Raw genomic sequence first — 23081 nt, 5'->3', positions numbered from 1 at the left:
GCGTTCTCAATTTGACTTTCCTGTTTAATCCGCATTATCCTGGACTCCCTTGCAGTTTTAAGATCTATCCAATTCAGCCTTGAATAAATTAAATAACCCAGTCTCCACTTGAATAGAATTCTCTCGAAGAGAAATTCTACAAACTTACAACCCTTACGTAAAAAAAATTCTCAACTAAATATTAAAAGAGACCTTTACTTTTGAGCTGTGTTTCCCAGTTCAAGTTGCTCCCACAAGATGAAACAGCCACCCGATTCATCCTATGCAGGCTAAGAAACATATGAGTGAGAGTAATTACCTACATTCACCTAATAGATGGAATACATATGGTTAGGGTGACAGTGAAACCAAGACATTACAATCAATAAGGGCAAGAAAGACACAGTGGTGGATAAATAGGTGGGAATGCAAGCAAGTCCACAGAAAGAGAAGTTGCACTTGTATGCTAGGAAGGTGTAACAGTGATATAATGTAGTTGACTCTTACTGCCCTCTGAAATGACCATGCAAACCTCTCATTCCAAAGGCAAACAGGGATGAACAATAAGTGCTATTTTGCTGATAGAAGGATAAAAGGTGTATTTTTAAGCAAACTTTATATTGCAGTTCAGCCCAAACAGATTCAAAACCAGGACTATCAAACTAGAAGAGCTCAAGTGCTCTCCAGCTCAGATAGAGAAATTAAACAAAACAAAACTTTTGTGAATTGTTTATAATGGAGTCGTGCGATTGATTTTACAGCAAACAAATTCCTTTCAGCTTGTGTGGTTGGATTCAAAGGTAGAAGCATTTCATTTCATTTCTGACTGAAGAAAATGTTCTGGAACCTGAACTGCATTGAACAAGATTATTTTTTCCTTGGAAAATAGTACTAGCAATAACATTCCTATAGTTACATCATATCACACTTATTGGAAATGTCAGGCTCGGTGTTCAGCATATAGTTATCTAATTACAAATTATTTCAGTTGTGTGAAATCAGAGTAAATAATCAAATGTAAGCAGCATTCCATAATTAATATGGGTCATAATTTAAATGCAATCCATACCTAGCAGCCCAGAGATGGATGGATTGCAGCATCTTTGTTATCTTAACTTTCTTAAATATAGCTACAACACAAGTTTGAAAATATGTTTTTGAATATCAATATTCATTCATTCATAAAAGCATCATGTTCCATTACGAAACATTTATTATGCAAAACTGGACAGATTAGCTCTGCTTTTGTTTAAGAAAATCTTGTGAAGACTACATTTTTTACTTATCTTCCTCCTTTTTGCAACTATTTCCCCCTCCTCTCAAATAGCTGCTTCCTTTTAATTGGACTGAGTGCACTGGGATATTACTATTCTGGTACTCAACTATTTGCAAGTGGTTGGACAGGGACATTACAAGTTTCACCATCTGGTACTGCAGGATGCATCCATACAACTTCATTTCCAGCAGGGGTCACTAAATAGAGCTGAAGCAGAAATGCTGACCAATTGCATAAACTCATTGCTGCCTGGACTTATTAGCTCACTAAGCATAGTCCAAAAGATCAAACATAGAATATTCTGGGCTTGCATAATTAGTTACTCAGTTTGAAGCTATCAGCTTATTACATACTATGTGCAATAAATGTTTTTTTAAAAGATTAAAAGATACTATTTTGTGCAGGGGTCACTGCAGTCTATTAAAATTCATAAACAAAACACAGAAATAAAAATTTAGCTCTTAAAATCTTCACTTTGAAGTAACAATTTTCAAAAGCTTTCAAATTATAACGACTACAGCAATTTTAAAGAAAACCAAAAAGAACAGACTTTTTTTGTTTCCAAAATAAAAAGCATGAACACTAATCAGATCAGAACAGGAATGTACAACTGCACAACAGCTGTTTTGAATTAATTGAAAAATGCAAATTAAAAGGGAAAGATTATGAGGGAATATTATTTTCACAAAAATATTATTATTCTACACTGATCATTATTGAAACACTATGGCTCAGAAGGTTTTAAAAAACTACTGCATTTACTTATTAAATTAGAAAATATTGAGGATTGTAAGGAATTTATCTGTGGCTCTCCAACAAAACAATACTATTATGAGGTGCCATACTTAGACATCCATCTGTTTTTGGGCTCCACTCCAGGTTTGTTTTTAGTCAGGGTTTTATGCCCTGACCCTTCAACTCTCCTGAGGTACCCATAAAGCTGTACAGCTATTTGCTCACAACTGGGAGTCTGGCTGGTGAATGCCAAGGAATGTCCACATGCCAGTGGGTACAAATGCTGAATGTCTGCGTGCCAACCTTCATTAGAGCTCCTTTGAAGCTTTAGTGCCTCTGAGTAGGCAGGCCTGGGACTTCCCATTTGAGTGGATGACATAGAGATACCTACATATTTTTTCACATTGCTGCTGGCCACGAGTATAGGCTGAAAATAAGAAGCAAAAAAGCACCCGGGGTGTAAAGCATGCTAATTCATTCATACATACACACACCACACACACACTCCAACTTGTTGGACATGTCTAAATATGTCATCTTTCTAACAACCAAATCAATGGCAAATGGAATAGTAGCATTCCTTCGAATTCAAATAATGAATTTGAGAGGGCAGCTGAGGGACTCAATACATTTTGCCCAGATTTACATCCCGGGGTGGGGGGGGACACTCCAATTTTGCTACACAGCATTATCACAACATGGGAGACATTTTTGCAAGAAAAGCTAACTTGTTGATATGGAAAACAGGTACTCCAGAATGATCATGATGTCCCACTAGTTAGCCATCCACTCCTCGAGACATGCAGTCCTAGACCAGCAAAATACTGACCTGTCATTGTTCATTGGTTTCATTAGATGCTTGAAGCCTTGTATCACTGCTCACCAAGCATACAAACTAAACAAACATAAAAGTATCAACTCAGAGATATCAACTCTTTTCTTGGCCAGTTGAAATATCAAGACCATGTGTATAGGATTGACACACAACTTGCAGCTTACTGATAACATGCGCAAAACAGGAACGTGATAGATTGAACATTGACATATCTTCACTTCAAAAGACCAATCTTGCTGAGAACAGATTATCAAAGAATAATATTACACTTTGTCCTGCCAGGTGAATGAGTTCAGAAGAAATGTGAGTAAGGTGGAAGTGAGAAACTCACCATACTTGATGATAGACCACCACATATGATTCAAGAACATATTCTCTCCATTCAACCGAACTCAGAGTCAATTAACCTCATAAGTTTCAATGTTATAATGCCATATGGCAAACCTAAAGGCGAGAGGCTAGTTTAACCAAGAGCTTGACAATCCTCAGCAGAATCCCCAGTTCGGAACATCTTTACCTACTTGAGGATTTCAACACAAGACTGGGTACAGATGATGATGATGATGATGGATAGGCCTCCTGCTTCGGATATCATGGCCTGGGAAAGATAACTTAGAATGGGGACAGACATTCCTCGAACTCTGAAGCTTTCAAACTCTCAAAGCAGAAATGCCAGCCATATTGCCGATCCAGATAAAAACAACAGTTCCATGACTGAAACAAACAGCTCCTCTCCAGTGTTCCCAAGTAGAGTAGAGGAACAAAACTGAACAGACTTTGAGGCACTGTAATGGTACTGCACTCTCAATATATGAGAGGAATAAGGCTGACTAGTTCAAAGCTAATATCACTGTGGAGAAACCTATCACTGAAGCTAAGTGGCCCACTCTGATTAATTGTAAGATATTTGAACAAGAAAACTCATTTCATTAAGCGCCAATAGAGTCATGGAATCACAAGAGTCACACAGCACAGAAACAAACCCTTCCATTCAACTCATTTGCACCGACCAGACATCCCACTGTAACCCAGTCCCATTTTTCAGCATTTGGTCATATCTCTCCAAACCTTTCCTATTCATGTGCCCATCCAAATGCCTTAAAAATGTTGTAATTGTAGGTACCTCCTCCACTTCCTCTGGCAATTCGTTCTAGACATGCAGACATGAAAAAGTTACCCCTCATATCCTTTTTAAATCTTTTCCCTCTCCCCTTAAATCTGTATCCTTCAGTTTTAGACTCCGCCACCCTAGGAAAAAAAGACCCTGGCTATTCACCCTATCCATGCCACTCACGATTTTATAAATCTCTTTAAGGGAACCTTTCAGCCGCTGACACTCCAGGAAAAAAAGCCCCAGCCTATTCAGCCTCTCCCGTTGCTCAAACCCTCCATTCCTTGCAACATCCTTGTAAATCTTTTCTGCACCCTCTCAAGTTTAACAACATCCTTCCTATAGAAAGGCAATCAGAATTGTATGCAGTATTCCAAAAGAGGTCTCACCAATGTCCTGTACAGCTGCAACATGACATCCCAACTCGTATACTCAAATGTTATGACTAATGAAGGCAAACGTGCCAAATGCCTTCTTCACTAACCTGTCTACCTGGGACTGCACTTTCAAGGAACTATACACCTGCACCCCAAGGTCTCTTTGTTCGGCAACACTTCCCAGGGCCCTACCATTTACTGTACAAGTCTTGCCCTGGCTTGCCTTACTAAAATGCAACACCTTATATCTATCCAAACTAAACTCCATCTCCCACTCCACAGCCCATTGGTCCATCTAATCAAGGTCCTGTTGTTATCTGAGATAATCTTCTTCACTGTCCATGACACCACCTATTTTGGTGTTTTCTGTAAACTTACAAACCATACTTCCTATATTCACATCCAGATCATTTATATAAACGCCAAAAAGCAGTGGACCCAGCAGTGATCCTTTGTGGCACACCACTGGTCACAGACCTCCAGTCTGAGAAACGTCCCTCCACCACCACCCTTTAGCTGGAAGGTAGGAGACAATTTTGTATCCAATTGGCTAGCTCCCCTGCCCATGTGATTTAACCTTACTAACCAGTCTACCATGCAGAAACTTCTCGAATGCTTTACTGAAGTTCATATTGACAAAGTCTACTGCTCTGCCTTCCTTAATCTTCTTTGTCACCCCTTCAGAGCACTCAATCAAGTTATTGAGACATGACCTCCCACTCACAAAACCATGCTGACTATCCCTAATCAGTCCTTGCATTTCCCTTGTCCCTTAGAATCCCCTGCAATGACTTAACCACCACTAACAAAAGGTTCACAGGTCTAAAGCTCCCTGGCATTTCCTTACAACCCATCTTAAATAAGTGAAGTAAAGTCCAACAATCTGCTAATGATAATTAGATACAACTCTGCTGTACTATCAGAAAGGTGTTCTTCAACACTGGGACTGTCAGGAGCATGTATGAAGCAATCACAAAGGCAACAAGTCCACAAAGAAAATGAGTCAGTTGAAAACAAAACCTGGGGAGGTCATTACCAAAAAACAATTGGAGAGATGGATAGTACATCTTGTGTTGTCATGGACGAAATTCTGAACACGATAGAACAGTGATTCCCAAACATTTCAAGACTTAGATCACATTTTGAGGCTGCAAACTGTTACCATCTCCTTGGTGAGCAATGGACAAGTGGACTATGAGAGCAGAAGAAGGGTGGTCAGTCATTGCTGCTTGGAGATTATGACTCCAGAATTTCAGCTTGTGGATCAACATGGGGTCTTGAGCTCCACCTTGAGAAACCGTGCTATAGAATGTTTATCTGTTGTGACAGAGCCAGATATTAAACTCACACTTCAGAAGCTTAGTAAAAGGTACTTGGAACAAACTCGACCACAGACATAGTTCGGCAGTGCTATGAACAAAGGAGACCACTATATGTTGCTTTCATCAATTTCACATTGGCATCTGATCATGTAGCAGTGGCAGTCCATTTAAATTGCTACAGAAAGTTGGTTACCTACAGAAACTAACCAATCTGATCTGTTTCCATGAAACGATGATAGGGAAATATCAGAAACATCTGAAATTTACAGTAGGGTTAAATACGACTGTGTTCTCGCATGGGCACTCTGACATATTCTTCTCTCGTCATCTGAAGGGTGCCTAATTATGTACCAGAACCTACAGAAAACTGGTCTGAATCTTACTCAAATAAGGCTGAACAAAGACCTGCACTCAGAGTTGCTCTATGCTGATGATGTGGCACTAACATTCTATAATGTGGAACACTTGCAGTGGCAAATGGATTGATTCTCCCAAGCCTGTCTCGGATACATCCATGACATCAGTTGACAGAACATGTCACCAGCTCAAGGTTATAAAGAGTACCGATTGCATCAGCAAAACTCATTACTAAGTCACTGCTCTGCACTGGTGCGGCCACATTCATCAGAGGAAAGATAGCCTTGTATCCAAAGACCATCTATATGGTGAATTTGCCAGTGGGTCATCATCACTTGCTGTTGACACCTCTCTAAAAGGATACCTGTGTTGGACTTAAGAAGATGGTGGATACTGACTGATTGCTGGGGGACATAGTCTGTGGTTGCGCTGACTGACCATTCGGAAGAGAATCGGAATAAGTCAGCAGAAACAAAAAGCTCAGCTGGCTAAGAGGACAACCCAGAGAAAACAGGGGCCATTGAATTGGGTGCCTTCTCAGCCAATATCTTCCTTTGCAGTAAATGTGGTAAAGACTTCCATGTCAAAGCAGATGTCTTCTGAGCTCACCAAAGTGGTGATAGTAATATGATAAATCTTAAAAGCTGAATTTTTATATTTGAACGTATTGTAGTTATACATTTTCATTGTTTATATGACAAATAGATTAGTCAAAGTGTGATTCAATGAGAAGCTAATCAAAATTACATACGGTTGTGCAAATCAGACATCTGTGGGAAGCTGGTGCTTTTTAACACTGAAGTACTTCAAAAGTAGTTAACGTTTGCATAAAAATGCACTTAACTGTTAGTCACCAAAACTGGTAATGAGTTATTTAGAACGCTGAAATCTTAAAGATAAGACTTCAAAAGCTGGTTATATTTGTGGAGCATTTTTTTTTAAACTTAATCCTCTACATGAAGCAAAAACTTCCTTCAGCTGCAGGTGGATTCCAACCACACATTCATGTCATTACTAAGACTGCCTATTTCTGCACGAGTCATATTGCTCAACTCAGTCCCTTCTTTGGCTCAGCTTTTGCTGAAACCCTCATCTATTTCTTGGTTCTACTCTCCATAAACCTGAGGTCATCCAAAATTCTGATGCCTATGTTCTGTACTTATCCAAGTCCCATTCATCTATTAATCATTTTTACTGATCTAAATTGCTTCCAGTTAGGCAACACCTTGAAAATGTAAGACTTTCATTCTTGAGTTCAAATTCCACCAAGGTATTGCCTCTCCCTTTCTCTGTAATCTCAAATACCACAATTTGCCAAACTATCTGTGCTTCCATCACTGGCCTCTTGAGCTTCGTTAAATTTAATCTTACCACCAGCAGCGCCATGGCTTCAGCTGACAAACCTCCAAGTTCTGCAGGTCACTTCCTAGACCTCTCTTTCCTGTTTTAAAACACAGCCTTAAAATCTCTCTCTTTGATCAAGTATTTGGTCATCTGAAGTAATATGAAACACCTCGGGATATTTTAAAGTCCTTAAGTGGTTTTATGAACAAAATGTTGTTATTGATCTCCTTTAAGGCTTACATGTATAGTTTTTAAGGTCTTGCTAAATCAATGAATTCAGGTAATTCGCTACATGTAAACTTGGGGCCAATTCAAGAATTAACATGAATTTCTATTTCTCGGTTGGAAGAAAAAAGCAGAAGGAAGAGCAATGTAACAAAATGGGGAACTTTAGGCCACTAAAATTTTAGATTGTTTTCATGCATATCTACATGATGATAGTCATCCCAAGCTATCAAAAGTAAGTTACACTGCCTGTTAAATAGTACAGTATTATCAGAGCCTATCAAAAGTGATGAATCAAACTTAACTTTTATAATAATACATAATTATTACATCAATGATTTAGATTTTCGTGAAAACTCCAACTCACTCTTGACATTACATTCCTTTACCTTCATTAAAAGAAAGGCCAGATCTAAAGTCTAGATGACAGAAAATGTTGCAGGCAGCAAACAGCTAACTAGGTCATGCATTAATTTTGCAGCCCTGATAAAAAGTGTTTGTGGCGTTTTGTAACATTTTGGAAATGGTTCTGGGGAATGATTGAACTGGGGAGTTGAGAGTTTAGTTACAATGGAGAAAGACTGTCGAGATTCGTAGCTCTGGATGGTTGGATTATGTTTGAGTTTATTCTCGAGGTCTGTTGGTAGACGAAATGCTGTGTACCCATGACTGGCAACATCTGGAAGCATTGGGGATATCGTGGAAGTACCCAAGATCTATTTCCCTTCCAACTGTTACATGCCGCTTCAATTTACATTGCAATGTTTTTGATTCAGAAGTTCAAGGCAGCGTTTCAGAGAATATGGCAACAAGGAGGTCACACAAAACAGGAGTCACAGAGGATGATAAGCATCTAGTAGCTATAATAATGTGATTCAAAATGAAAACAGATGAGGTGGCAGAAATCAATAAGTGTCCAGATAGCACTGTAAGGATTCCTCAAGGGAACATCCTCAGCCTTATTTTTAACTGTTTCCTCAATTACCTTACTGTAATATCAGGAGTGGTGCAATTCAGTAAGGATTTCACACTGTTAGCTCCATGGTGGCCTGCAACAGAACTTGGATAACATCCACCCACAGGCTGCAACGTGGCAGGTAATATTATGCCATCGTAAGTCTCAGGACATGACTATCTCAGACAATGGAAGTCCTTGCTATTTCCTTTGACCTTCAATTACTGAATCCTCAACGACCAATATCTTGGGGATCATAACCAAGTAGGGCACAGACTATAGACTTTGAAGAATGACTCACCTCCAGTTTCCTCAGAATTTCACCTCTTTGTGAAGGTTTAGGTCAAGTGTGATCAAACATTTACTATCTACCTTTAAATTTTAAATTATTCAACATTAATTAGGACAAAGATGAAAAAGAAAATGTCAAACAGAATTTGCAAAGAAAACGTTCACTCTTCATCAGAACTGGGCATTGCAGTTTGTTGGATCACCTGGTCCCTGAGGTACTGTGGCAACAGTATAGATGAACTACAGGATACACTGCACCAACTCACCAAGATTACTGACTTTTCCTCTCTTGTAATTTCTACTGTCAAGAAGGAAAAGAACAGAAACTTGTGAGCACACCATCACCTCCAACACGTCTCACAATGGAGATGAAGCTATTTAATTTTTTTCCTTCATTATTGGCAGGTGACTATCCTGCAATTGCCCTTCATAAGCTTTCTACGATCTATAAGGCTCATGTCAGGAATATTGAAAAATCTAAAACTTTCACAACAAGAAATTCAACATCATTCAGGACATGGCTGTTTATTTCACTGGCACTTGTGATATGGATTCAATACTAATCACCAACCAAGATATCGTGGTTCCAGTAAGCATGATGAGTAGGACATACTACAAACAATTCACCAAGGTTGCTGTGACAGCACCCCCTTCCCGTACAGCCAAGATGAGCATGAATAGAAATGTTGTCGGAATACCATCGCATCTCCAAGTGCTCTTCAAAATTAAACATGATCCTGATTTGAATAGGTTTCACTTTTCTTCTATTATCACTGGTTATTAAAACCCTAGCTCTCACCATTATGGGAGCAGCGCCAACACAAGGACTGCAGCAGCTCAAGGAGATCAACCAGCACCTTCTAAGAGAAACTAGGGATAGACATTAACGCAGCTTTGCAACGCAAAAAAACAAGCTTTCAAAATAGAAATATTTCCACTTCATGCGAAGTTTGCAATCAAACCAATTGTATCGTTAAGTATTACAAACCAAAATTAAATTAAATGATGAATATTGCTGAATTCTTTGAATTTCTGGAATAAATTGATTTTTAATTTATGATTTCGGTATAGAAATGTAAGTAACGTCTTTAAAGTATCAAGAACAATCCCGACATCTGAAAATGACCAAGTTTAATTTGACTGCAAGTTTACTGCTTGCAAGAATATTTTGTCATTAATTTGGCTGGCACTGCAGAGGTCTCCAGAAGTGGCAACAAAATGTAAGGACTTCAGTGCCTTGCACAGATTATCTTAACTTTTAAGAGTCTGTATTACAACTAAATGGTGAAATACATTGTATATATTTATAAATAACAACAATACTCTAATGATGATGCATGATTCTTCATTTTTACAGGACAAAAAAGCGTGCGTTAAAATATCCACTGCTCTTAAAAAAAAAAATCCCATGCCAAGTCTTTTAATATGCTGGAATCTTTTTTTGAAATTTTCTTCCAACTTATATGAGAGATACCTCATAACTTATGAATTTTCATTACACAGGTGGCTATTTATAGAAGAGGAAATCACTCCTGAACATTTTATGCAAAAATGCAACATTTTGCATACAAGGTGTAACAACTTTGGAAATTTATGAATTTACTTCTCACTGGCTTAATTTCGGACTCAAGAATGCCAGAAGTTGTGGAATAGTTGGAGTTTTTGCTCAGCTCATCAAGATAAGACTAATATATACTGGCATGAAACAATGCAGAAACCAAATTAAGTCTGTGGTATGAGTCCAGTTTGTCCCAAGTTAATATTTAGGTATTGATGGGTCAGACTTTTGTTACTAGTTTATAGAAAGAAGGGAAAACATTTTAATTTATTAACCATCTTTCCCTCTGTTCCCTCTTCTTCCTTGTTCTTTCCTTCCTTCCCCATTTTTTCCAGTCAATGGCCTTACGTATAACTGTTATATCTCTTACATTTTCCAGCATCAGTAAAAGAAAAACACTTCCTCTCGTCAGAGATGCTACCTGAGCTGCTGAATATTTCTAGTAACTTTTTTGTTGTGTTTTTATTATTAATGTTTTTCTGACCATAACTTTGTTGTAACATATGACTCTGATGCGACGCTTAATAAGAATTTTCCACTTTCCTGGTCAGTCCAACAAATAGAAATAATTGGTTTAAATATTTTGTATTTAGTTGCTGATTAAAAGGATGTGTTTGGTTTGCGTAGGCAGTACTATGAAAAATATGATAAAAGATAAGACAACCGTTTCTCATCGGTTAACATTTACAGAATTGCACGTAAAGCACAATTTCCAAAGATAATCCAATTTACTTATGTATTCAGGCACATGTTTTCTAAATCTGTGCACTAATTCTTTGGTGATACCCTTTTAACAATAGAATTGTAAGTTTAAAATAAATTCAATTACTTACCATCATCAAGTGTGATATCCTGTAGGCCTATGGCTTGAAAAGGTAACTCACTATCCTCTGGTTCTTGTTTAATGTTCAGGGATGCTCTCTCTGGTGCTGAAAATGATGATGGGTCACACACACTATGATGTGTCAACGGAGGTGGTGCAGGCAGGCTCCCTAAACTTGAACTCTGTAGTGGTGATGAGGTTTGTCCAGAGCGTGGAGAATGTCCCAAAGAGTGTGCTGTTGTCGGAGATGGTGATGAAGCTGTACCTGGATTCGGAGAACAGTACATTTGTTGCATCTGTTGACATCCAAGGTTGATTTGAAGTGGACCAGCTACATCAGGCTGATAAGATAATTTTTCATATCTCTGGCTAGAAACAGAGTTCATGGGAAGACCTGGCTGTCCATTATACATCATGTTAGATTGCATAGGCTGATAAGAAGGCCTGATAGGTGGAGCTGGTGTCGGGAAGGACTGGTGACTCAAGGGAGGCAGAATAGAACATTCCGAACCCGGACTAATGCTTCTTCCCAAAAGATGTGGCATACACGTTGCCGATGGAGAAATCATAGGTGGGTAACTCTGTTGCATTGGAGGACCGAGGTTCCTCTGTGAAGTAGGTGTCAAATTTTCATGAAGGTGACCAGTATCTGAGGAAGGCAGCTGAGATGCAACTTGATGTAGACTAGTAGTGTGTGCAACAGACATTGGAAGGGTAGGAATAGTAGGCAATTCTCTCTCATCTGTATGCTCCCGTTTGATTAAAACTGCAAAGAAATAGAAAAGATAAATTAAGTGGTATAGAGATTAATACATGCCATAAATGCATCAACGCATCCCAGTTTCTCACCATTTTTGCTGACAGCACGTCCAGTGTGGTGTTGGTATTTTACGTATTAGCTCGTCTGAATTTTTAACCAAATAATGCAGAAAACTGTGGGCTCAAACAGCATTCTATGACTGAAGTAAGCAAACTGACACCAGTACAGTACTGAATGAGTATTACATTTTCAATTATGCAATTGAAATATTAAACTAAGGCCATACCTGACTACTGCATAGTTTGCAAGGACAAAGATCCAATGAAACTACTCAATGAGGTGCAAACATTTCTCCACCGAAACAACAAATAAAAATAGACAATTCATTTTACTGCAATTTCGAGGCTATAACCGCTTACAGTATGGCTTCCACATAGGCCAAGGCAATATTACTTCAAAAAGTGAATTCTTCGATTTGAAGTGTAATGGGATAAGAAAGATGGAACAAAAGTTATAGCTTTTCTGATCACTGCCAATTCCCAAAGCCATATCCAGTTGACCACTTGGTAGCAGTGATCACAGGCAATGAATGTTAACTAGTTATGTAAACAGAAGATCTCACACTGAACGTTATACAATTTTTTGAGAATGTTACATGACAGGCCACTAGACAGAGATCAGGGCGCTGGGAACCAGCTCGTTTTTCTTTCCTTTCTTAGCCCAAGTAAACACTCCTAACTCTGATCAGTGAATTGAGCAAGGGATCAAATCCATGTGTTCTGTGGCTCTATCTCATTCAAGATAGTACTTTCATTTAGTGAGTCTAAACTCAAGTCTTCAGAGCAAAAGTAATATAAACTGCACTACTTAAGTACAACCTGAAATCACACTCACTGCAATTACTGTTCAACTCCTACATTCTTTCCTACTATAACAAACTAACCCATCAAAACTCAGGAGTATAATAATCACTCAATGAGACATTTACTTAATACAGGTGGACTGCAACAGAAAGCACCTGCCTTTCATGCCAACTCTGTCCCACTTCGTACAAATGAAACCTTAAAATTGGGTCCACTAGATTCCAATATAAATTACATCATACACATATTAACAATGCAAAAATCAATATAAATAAGCAAAAATCAACAGTGTAGGCAATTTAAAAGTCAAAAGATACTTTCCTTTAAGAGTTCCGTTCACAAACCCCGTATGGCAGAACTGCTAAAATGTTGAGCATGGATGGATAACTCGCATCAAAAGGGATGAAAGGTTGTCTTTAAAGTACCTAACTGTTAGTTTGTGAGCTTTTAAATGGGTAACTTTAAAATTATTTCATAATCATGCCACTTATCCGAATGTTTATCAGTCAAATTTACCAATTGGTAAAGGGATAAAATAACAGTTGCTGCTGTTAGGAAACAAAAGAATTTCTTAGCCAAGTCACAATATGCACTGCAGCAAGATGGCACTTCAAAATTTAGAATGTGGGTCCATTTAAATGTTACCAAGTAGTTTGTTACAAATGGTAGCAGTTGCATTAAATGTGTTACTTAACTCGAACGCATTTCTACCTACCCCATATAACAGCTTCACATTCAACAGTTTAAATATTTTGATATTTTAGAATTAACATACTTTTCTTGTATAGGTTTATGAATTTAAGTTTACAATTGAAGTATTTGATTAAAAAATGCCTTGCTGCCTCATTGAAATACAAATAAAAATTTCTAGTTGCAGTTTCTAGGAAAGATTTGAAAAGGCACTAGCAGGTTTTTCATGGCATTTCTTACTCCCTTGGAGGATGTTTTGTTATAATGTCAGCACGGTTACACTATGCAAAGTACTTATAGTTGCTCACAAAGCAGCATATGACCTCTCTATTCCTATAATTTTAATAAAAACTAAATACATTGCCCATTCTTAATCCAGTACTTCACTTAAAATCAGCAGTTGGTAAAATTTGTCTTTTGAACCCTTAAAACTCCAAACCTCATTAAAAAAAAATCTTTTATTTAAGTTGTGTCAAAAAGCTATTGCATACAAATTAATCTCCTGGCTACCAACTCCAAATCTTTAGTTGCATATGTGACAAGTACTCAAAAAGGCAATACCTAACATATGTTCAAAAGCTGACAGGATACCATAAAAAGGATATTTAAAATAAGCTTAAAACACTCATCATAAAATGTACTGTGCAACTGTTCAAAGCCTTTTACATCCTTTCACCTAATTCCATGTAGTTTCTTATGTTCAAAAGAAATTGGTGAAGCCATCAAAACAGAGAAATGTGGCTTTCCCAAATGGCAAGGAGATCAAAGCTAATGCAGGATTTTTCTAACAGACATTGAAAAGCATGTTTTTCCCGACCTGCAGACTTCTTGTTTCCTGTGGCAAACTGGTTTTTAAATAAGCATGTATTCCAAGAGGAATGAGGCTGTGTTTTGGAGGTGGAGGTGGGCGGGGTTGAGGAGGAAAATTGGAGCAAGGGAGAGTAAATAATATTTTCAGATGCAATGAGAAATAGTTTTGCTTTAACAAAAAATAACAACTTTGTGGCATCACTTAACCGGTTTCTAAAATAAACCTATTCTTAAAACTGATGATTTGAGACAAGTAACCAAAAAGACTTGGCCGCTTTACTTCAAGTGTTCAGATGACAACACAAGCCTACACATTTCACACTGCTTTCCCATTGCTTTGGGTGCCATACGCCCACACAGACACTGCTGTTAGTGACAAACAGTTTGCGACATGTTCAAGCCTCAGCCTCTGCCAGTTTAGCAGAAGACCGTGGTTTACAGATAATAACTGGTTACTGCTTAGCAATACAACAAGCCACTTCCTGCCAACACCTGTCCTGATCCAGTATTGGTCCACTAAATGTTTCTCACGATGAAAACAGGAAATATATCAAGTGGGCTGTGTTACGTGCGCTCAGATTTAGTGAAGTATTATTATTCTACAGCTCTATGGTAATGCAAGAGCAAAGTAACAGACATAATAAGAAAAGTTAATTCTCTCCTGTTAGTTGGAAAGAAAGAGTACAGTTAAAATTAAGCAACTCCATTTACTGCTGATTTCCTGCTGGTGTAAGGGTGAATGAGGCTTTTGCCAGATTTCTTCACGAACCTAACTATAGATATAAGTCATGATTCCATAACTTACATGAGACCCAGTGGCATTTTTATTTACTCCTGTGGAATTATGCTCATGTCCCAGTTGCAACACCCTTGCAACACCCCTCCCGTCCTAACATACCTTAACATGTGCCGTTGCTCTTTGCATTCGCAGGCTTATCATTGCTCACTACTGCTCAATCGCCTACTCCTTGCATTTTTGAATATTCTAACATTGCTCAATTTGATTAACTACATTAAGATTAGTACTAGTTATCTTACTCTTCAGAATTACCACCATTGTCCAGAGAGAATAGCAAAATATTGAAAAGGAACAACAAGGCTGCAAAACAATCGACGAGTTGCTATAATTCATTCCAAAACAACTAAGCCCAAACTGCATCACAAAATCAAATTTTTTTTACTCTACAAATTTTGATTTCTTTCCCCACAGAGGAGCTTTCCTACTTAAACGTATATCCTCTTTTACTCATATTCTGGATAAGTTTTGCTGTGCTTTTTATACAAGAAATTTCACATGGCAAAAGTTTTGGCGAAACTACTCTAAATAAACTTGAGGATATCGATTGTGGCATATAGTTTTTGACATAAAATTGAAAACAGCTATGAATAATCTCTTGAATATATCCATTAAGCAAGATTAATCTGGAAAGCATCTCTTTGAATCTCACTGTGTCCCAATTTAGCTAATTGCAGCTAATGCAATGGTGGGAGTGCGATAAACGGATTCAACATCTTTGCATGCGAGTAGGAGAAAAACTGACAACTGATCAGAATCCTTGCTCCTGATTGTTTTCCACCGTATCTCATAAGAAATACAAATTGGCCAACCAAGAATCTTGCTTGGCATTGAATTCACCTGTCATACTCAGTGGTCAAATAACATGCTGACAATCGTCACTGTACTTTATGAACAATAATAATAATAATAATAATAATAATAATAATAATAATAATAATAACAACAATATCATGTCAAGTGAATAATGAATACCTTCACCAGAGCAAGGGAGAGATTTGACAGAAAACATATAGTATCTTTCTCAAATGATAAACGGTGAGTCTAACAGCTTCTCTCATCTGTGATCTTGCCCCCACTGTTCATCCCATACTTCCATCTGTCTTCTACAGTCCAAAAGTATGGCTTCACCTTCCAAATGCATTGTCAGTAAAAGGGTAAGAATAAGACAATGTTTTAAAAGAAGGTCCCAGCTACTCACTTGAAATACAGCTGAATAACTTCATGAAGACTACTTTCATATGACTTGGCTTGGACAAAATTGAGGGGGTGGGAAACCAAATCACACCATCAAATGTAAAATCCAATAACCATCTATGTTTTTTCACACTGTTAAATTGTCAATGCTTAAAAATACAACGTAGTCATCTGCACTTTTAAAAATATGAACAAAAACCTGCTATAGTGTTGGTTATCTGACTTGGACATGTATATTGGATTGGAGCTTATTTTAAAAGATGAATGCACATCATCAAGGTTCACTATTTCAACAAGCTAATATTCAGAAATGCATCTGGGCGGATGGAAGGCATATCAGCAGGTGAGCATTCTGGAAATAGTGACCATAACTCAATTACATTTAAGATAGTTATGGAAAAGGATAAGGATGCGCTAGGAATAACAGTTTCTGAACTGGGAAAAGCCTAATTTTACGAAGATATAACTTGGGCAAGTAGACCAGGAGCAGCTACTTGTCGATGCAACTGTGTTACAGCAGTGAAAGGCATTCAAGGAGGAAACAGCAAGAGTACAGGGCATTCATGTTCCCCTAAAGACAAAAGATGGGACTAAACTGGAGAACCCTGGGCATGAAGGAACATAAGGATTAGTTTTCAGAAAAAAACAGTAACTAATAGCAGATGCTGAGGACTCAATACAGCAGAGCCCCTAGACAGGTATAAAAAGTGTGTGCGTGCGCGCACGGCGGGGGGGGGAGGGGTTGAAACAGGAGAACTTAAAAATGAAATTAAGAAAGCAAAGAAAGGGCATGAAAAAGCATTTGAGGATAACGGAAATAAAGAATAACATAAAGGGATTTTTTAAAGATATAAAATGAATAAGAAAATAATTAGTGGAAGAATAGGGCCCATTATGGACCAGAAAGACCATCTGAGTGGACACAGTAGAGGTGGGCATAATCCTCAATGAATACTGTGTGTCGGAAATAGAAGACACAGGTACAGGTAGTAAGAGATAGAGGACATTGAAATATCAGGAAAAATTAACAGAGAGAGAGAAGGGAGGTAGTAAAGGTTTTAGTATTTTATAAGTGGAAAAATCTGCAGTTTTGGGTTAACCGAATACCAGGCTGCTGAGGGAGGAAAGGAAGGAGATATCAGGGGTCGTGGATGTAATTGTCAACTCTGTCCACAGATGAGGTGCCAAAAGGTGGAGAACTGCTAAGGTTGTCCCATTATTAGAAAAGGAAGGATGGAATAGATCAGGAAATTACAGGCCAGTCAGTCTAACCTGGATGGTGGGCAAGGTATTAGAAAAAATTCTGAGGGAGAGAGTATATCAGCATCTGGAGACACAGAGATTAATCAGGGGTAGTCCCAACATTGATTTGTTACAGGATTGTCATGTTTGACGAACAGGGTCACATTTTTTGAGATGGTAACCCCAGTAATGTTGATGAGGATAATGCATTTGATGTGGTCCACATGGACCTTAACAAAGCCTATAATCAGGTCTCTCATGGCAGACTGATTAAGAAAGTAAGAACCCATGGTATCCAAGGCAAAGTGGCATGTTGGATCCAAAATTGGCTAACATACAAGAACAGAGGATCGTGGTAGAAGGATGCTTCTGTAAGTCTGTCTCCAGGAGGGTTTCACAGAGACTGGTGTTGGGCCCCTTTATGTTAGTGGTGAATGAAAGTAAAAAGATAGAAGGCTAAGAGAAGAATCGAGGAGAAATTTTCTCAGTGGTTAAGTCAGAAACTCTCGTAACACTTAAAGCAGTATGTAAATGCCCACTTGCGTTGCCATAGCTTCCAGGACTATATGCCATAAATTGGAAAACGCAGTGAATGTAGTTTTGTCGATGAGTGTGAAGATAATGGGCAGAATGGTTTCCTTCTGTGCTGTAATGGTCGGAGTTTATGAAAGATTGTGCAAGCTTTTTGCTGTAACTGGTACAATGAAATAGCATGGCATCCACCACAGAGCACTCAGGATCTGTTGAAACACAGCATGCAAAATAACTCCTTAAATCAATGAGTTTGAAAATTTGTTCATGAGAAGTATGGAGCTTGTATCAGGAAACTTTTTTCTCCTCCCTATTCATTTGTGGGATGTGGGCGTCACTGGCTGGTCAGCATTTCTTGCCCATCCCTAGTTGCCCTCGAGAAGGTGGTGGTGAGCTGCCTTTTTGAACCGCTGCAAACCACCTGCTGTGGGGTGATCCACAATACAGTTAGGAAGGGAATTCCAGGATTTTGACCCAGCGACAGTGAAGGAACGGTGATACATTTCCAAGTCAGGATGGTGAGTGACTTGGAGGGGAACTCGAAGGTGGTGCTGTTCCTATATGTCTGCTGCTCTTATCCTTCTAGATGGAAGTGGTTGTGGGTTTGGAATTTGCTGTCTGAGGATCTTCGGTGAATTTGTGCATTGCTGCTACTGAGCATCGGTGGTGGAGGGAGTGGATATTTGGGAATGTAGTGCCAATCAAGCGGGCTGCTTTGTCCTGGATGGTGTCAAGCTTCTTGAGTGTTGTTAGGGCTGCACTCATCCAGGCAAGCGGAGAGTATTCCATCACACTCCTGACTTGTGCCTTGTAGATGGTGGACAGGCTTTGAGGAGTCAGGTGACTTAGTCGCCGCAGTATTCCTAGCTTCTGACCTGTTTTTGTAGCCACTGTGTTTATGTGGTGAGTCGAGTTGAGTTTCTGGTCAATGATAACCCCCGGCTTGTTAATAGTGGAGGATTCAGTGATGGTAACACTATTGAATGTCAAGGGGGGGCAGCTGGTGATGGCCATAGCCTGGTATTTGTGTGGTGAGAATGTCACTTGCTGTGTTCATGAAGCCTATGTCAGAACAAGGTATCAATCTTGTAGATTTAAGTTTAACTATGTCTATTATTTACAAATGCAAGTTACAAAAGAAAATTCAATGTCACATCAATGTCAAAGCAAAATAAAAAGAGAATGTAAAGACTGGATGAAGGAAGATTAGAAAGGGAAAATGGTAAAGATCATGCGATGTTTAATGAAAAATAATTTCCAAAACTAAATAAAATCTTAATGCTTTTAAAAGTAAACTTTCAAAGCAATTAGTCAAAGGGCTATTTAAGACTGAAATAGACAAACCCCAACCTCATTAGTTTAACTTACATCTGTGACGTCAATACAGGAATTACACACTGTTCGATGCAATTCAATAAGAAGTCAGATGGTGACGCTGTGTTCATGAAGCCTACGTCAGAACAAGGCATCAACGTTCTAGACTTAAGTTTAACTATTCATTACAAAGCACAAGTCAAGAGATTAATGGAATATTCTCCACTTGCCTGGATGAATGGGGTCCAATGCTTGAGCAGCTTAACATCTTGGGCAAAGCAACCTACTTGACTGACACCCCATTCACCACACTAAACATTCACAGTCAATGTACAGTGGTAGCATTGTGTACCATCTGCATGATGCAGTGTGCAACAAATTAACATGACACCTTCAACAGCACCCCTTCTAAACCTACGATCTCTACCACTCAGAAGAACAAGGAGCACCATCACCTAAAAGTTCCCTATTAGCCATATACCAACTGCAGTTCAGTGAAGCTGTTCACCATGGCAAGGGGGCAATGGGAGCTCCTGGTTGTGGTAGTCCTAGAGCCAGGGACTCCTGTTTATTGGTGAAGTGGCAAAGGCAGCGGAGCCGGGAGCTCCTGGTTGTGGGGCGAGTATGGATCCAGCATAGGATCTGGCATAAGCAGCCTACTGGTGAGGTGAGCCCAGCTGCTAAGAGATGGCACCTGAAGAGTTGGGACTCTGACACGGTTGGGTCTGGTGTAGGTGGCAGAGGGGGTGGCAGTGTAGGTGTCATTGGTCAGCCAGCTCAGGACTCATGACAGAGGCGGCAAAATGAAGATGGACTCTCTTTCAGCTATATCTTTTTATTATTGAACTATTCAAAATGGCAATGGATTGTTGAAGCTTTTCACTGTATTTTACTGTGTTGTACACTGCAGAGAACAAGTGACAATAAATCATCATTCAGCTTCTCCAGGGCAAACTGGAATGGGTGCCCACATCCAATGATAGAAAAAATATCTGCGCCTTCCTCAAACTGTCTGTTTTACACACAAATCCACAGTTAATGCCATTAGTATGTTATTTTTATAGTAAATTCCGGCCTAACCAATCGAAACTATAACTACATTTACCAGAATAAGCAAAATCCTTAATATCATAAGTCAATCATTTTTAAAATACTCTCCTATGATTCTTTTTTTTTGTTTGAAAGTAGCAGCAATTACCATTACAAATGTCAAAACTCAAAGGACTGCTGCCAAACAAAACAGCACAGCTGCCAGCACACACAAAAAAATTAAGATTCTGAACCGTGGAGTAGAAAGAAAAATAGCAAATGTTGGAAATCATTGGGAGCCCTAATTTCAGAACTCTGTCCTCATATTTCACTTTTTTTGGGTGTGTCATGATGCCATTAGTTTTTCCCTCAGCTCTATCATTCTTTTTTTTATTAAATTCTGCAGGCAGTTTTGCCAACAGCTGCAATGAATCAAGATTGAATATACTTTTCTTAAGAGAACTGTGACTGTCAAAGACACCCAAATTATTCCAATTCCCAAACAATGAACTGCTGTGAGGATTGATCAATGTTTGGTACAACCCAGCATTCTATCCTGCTTCTTTTGCAACAAAGAAAAAAAGTTATCTTGACAACATACAAACAAGTGTATGCCATTGAGATCTTCAAGCCAGCTCCATCATTTAATAAGATCATGGCTGTTCTGTTTTTAACCTCAAATTTACATTCCTGTATATCCCTGACAATCTTTCATCCCTCTGATAATCAAGTATCTATTTATCTCTGCCTTAAAAATATCTAAAAGATTCTTCCTTTTGAGGAAGGGAATTCCAAAGACTTTCAAACTGCCTGAAACTGGTCCATTGGACGAAAGTTGTGGTGCTGATTTTCACATTGAATGAACACTCTCAGCACCATTGATCAGATGGGTGTCAGGAAGATCAGGTTGTTGCAGCAGCAGCGTTGTATAGTCCCAGGTTGTTATCACAGATATTTCTCCACCATCTTAATTGTTCTACTTTCTGCATTCAATAATTTCAAAATATTTCAATTTTTGCTCCCCTAAACCATTCCTGCACTTGGCACTGTTCCAAGCACAGTACAGTAATAGCTAAGGCACTACTAATAAACTGACGCAAAGAAAATTATTTTTAAATCGGGCTAATTATTGTAGTTAAATGTTCACTGATCTAATCAATGTAGGAACACATAGCAATCAGTTTGGTGTATCTCACTCCCCTTCCGAAAACTCTAGTAAAGCCCTATGCTCCTGTACCAAAATGTCTTTTTTTATTGCCTCTTTATTCAGAACATTACATAGCTGAATTTTAATTAGACTAATCAATAAAGGAGATCATGACAATCATCTGGTGTATCACACTCTACAAAAAACATGCTGCACACAAACTCTTTGCACAGACTTTTGAGTACAGGAATTGGGATGTTATGTTGTGGTCGTACAAGACATTGGTAAGGCCTCTTCTGGAGTACTGTGTACAGTTCTGATCGCCTGCTGTCGGAAGGATATTATTAAATTGGAGAGGGCTCAGAAAAGATTTACTAGGATGCTGTCAGTAATGTAAGGTTTGAGTTATAAAGACAGGCTGGGACTTTTTTTCAGTGGAGCATAGGAGATTGAGGGGTGACCTTATAGAGGTTTACAAAATCATGGATAAGGTAAGGTGAGTGACAAGGGTCTTGTCTTTAGGGTGGGGTGTTCAAATCTAGGTGGCATACTTTTAAGATGAGAGGAAAAAGATTTAAAAAGGACATAGGGGCAACTTTTTAAAATAGAGAATGGTTTGTATGTGAATGAACTGCCAGAGGAAGTGGTGGATGCAGGTACAGTTACGTTTAAAAGACATTTAGATAAGTACATGAATAGGAAATGTTTAGAAGGATACGGGCCAAACACAGGAATGTGGGACTTGATTGGTTTGGGAACATGGTTAGTGCAGACTAGTTGGACCAAAGGATCTGTTTCCATGCTGCATGACTCTATACTTCGTCCATTTATAGCTGATGACCCTTAATTCTGGATTCTCCCACACAGGAAACATCCCTTCCACATGCAAACAGCGAAATCCCCTCAGAATCTTATGCTGCAATTAAGTCACGTCTGACTCTTCTAAACACCAGATGATACAGGCCTAGCCTGCCCAGACTTTCCTCATAAGGCAATCTGCTCATTCCAGGTATTAGTTTAATAAACATTCTCTGAACTGCTTCCAACGCATTAACATCCTGCAATAAATAGAGTGACCAATACTGTACAGAGTTCTCCAGATATGGTCTTACTAATGCCCGTTTAACTGAAGCATAATCTTTCTACTCCTGCATTCAATTCCCCTTGTAATAAACTGCAACATTCTATTAGCTTTCCTGATTACTTGCTGCATCTGCATGCTAAACTTCTTTGATTCATGCACTAAGACACCCAGATTTCTCTGCATCTCAGAGCTCTGCAACCTCTCATCATTTAGATAATATGCTTTTATTATTCTTTCTGCCAAAACGGACAATTTCACACTTTTCCACATTATGCTCCACTTGCCATATCTTTGGCCACTCACTTAACCTGTCTATATCAATTTGTAGACAATAAGGTGCAGGGCTGGATGAACACAGCAGGCCAAGCAGCATTCTGCTCCTATGATGCTGCTTGGCCTGCTGTGTTCATCCAGCCCTGCACCTTGTTGT

The 23081-nt window shown here is 38.8% G+C and overlaps 1 protein-coding gene across 2 annotated transcripts in view; it reads right to left on the bottom strand.

Moving 5' to 3' along the window:
* nfatc3a (nuclear factor of activated T cells 3a) overlaps positions 1-23081 on the bottom strand; it is a 151867-nt gene that overhangs the window by 36712 nt on the left and 92074 nt on the right. For both annotated transcript variants that reach the window (XM_048605614.1, XM_048605615.1), the window contains one exon: positions 11199-11954. In XM_048605614.1, coding sequence (XP_048461571.1) covers positions 11199-11954 — 756 coding nt within the window. The remainder of the gene's footprint in view (positions 1-11198; positions 11955-23081) is intronic.

The sequence above is a fragment of the Rhincodon typus genome, chromosome 15 (genome assembly GCF_021869965.1).
Source record: "Rhincodon typus isolate 14 chromosome 15, sRhiTyp1.1, whole genome shotgun sequence".
In the NCBI taxonomy this organism is placed as follows: Eukaryota; Metazoa; Chordata; class Chondrichthyes; order Orectolobiformes; family Rhincodontidae; genus Rhincodon; species Rhincodon typus.
Note: the sequence above shows the minus strand (reverse complement) of the source record. Positions and strands in the feature narration are given on the sequence as shown.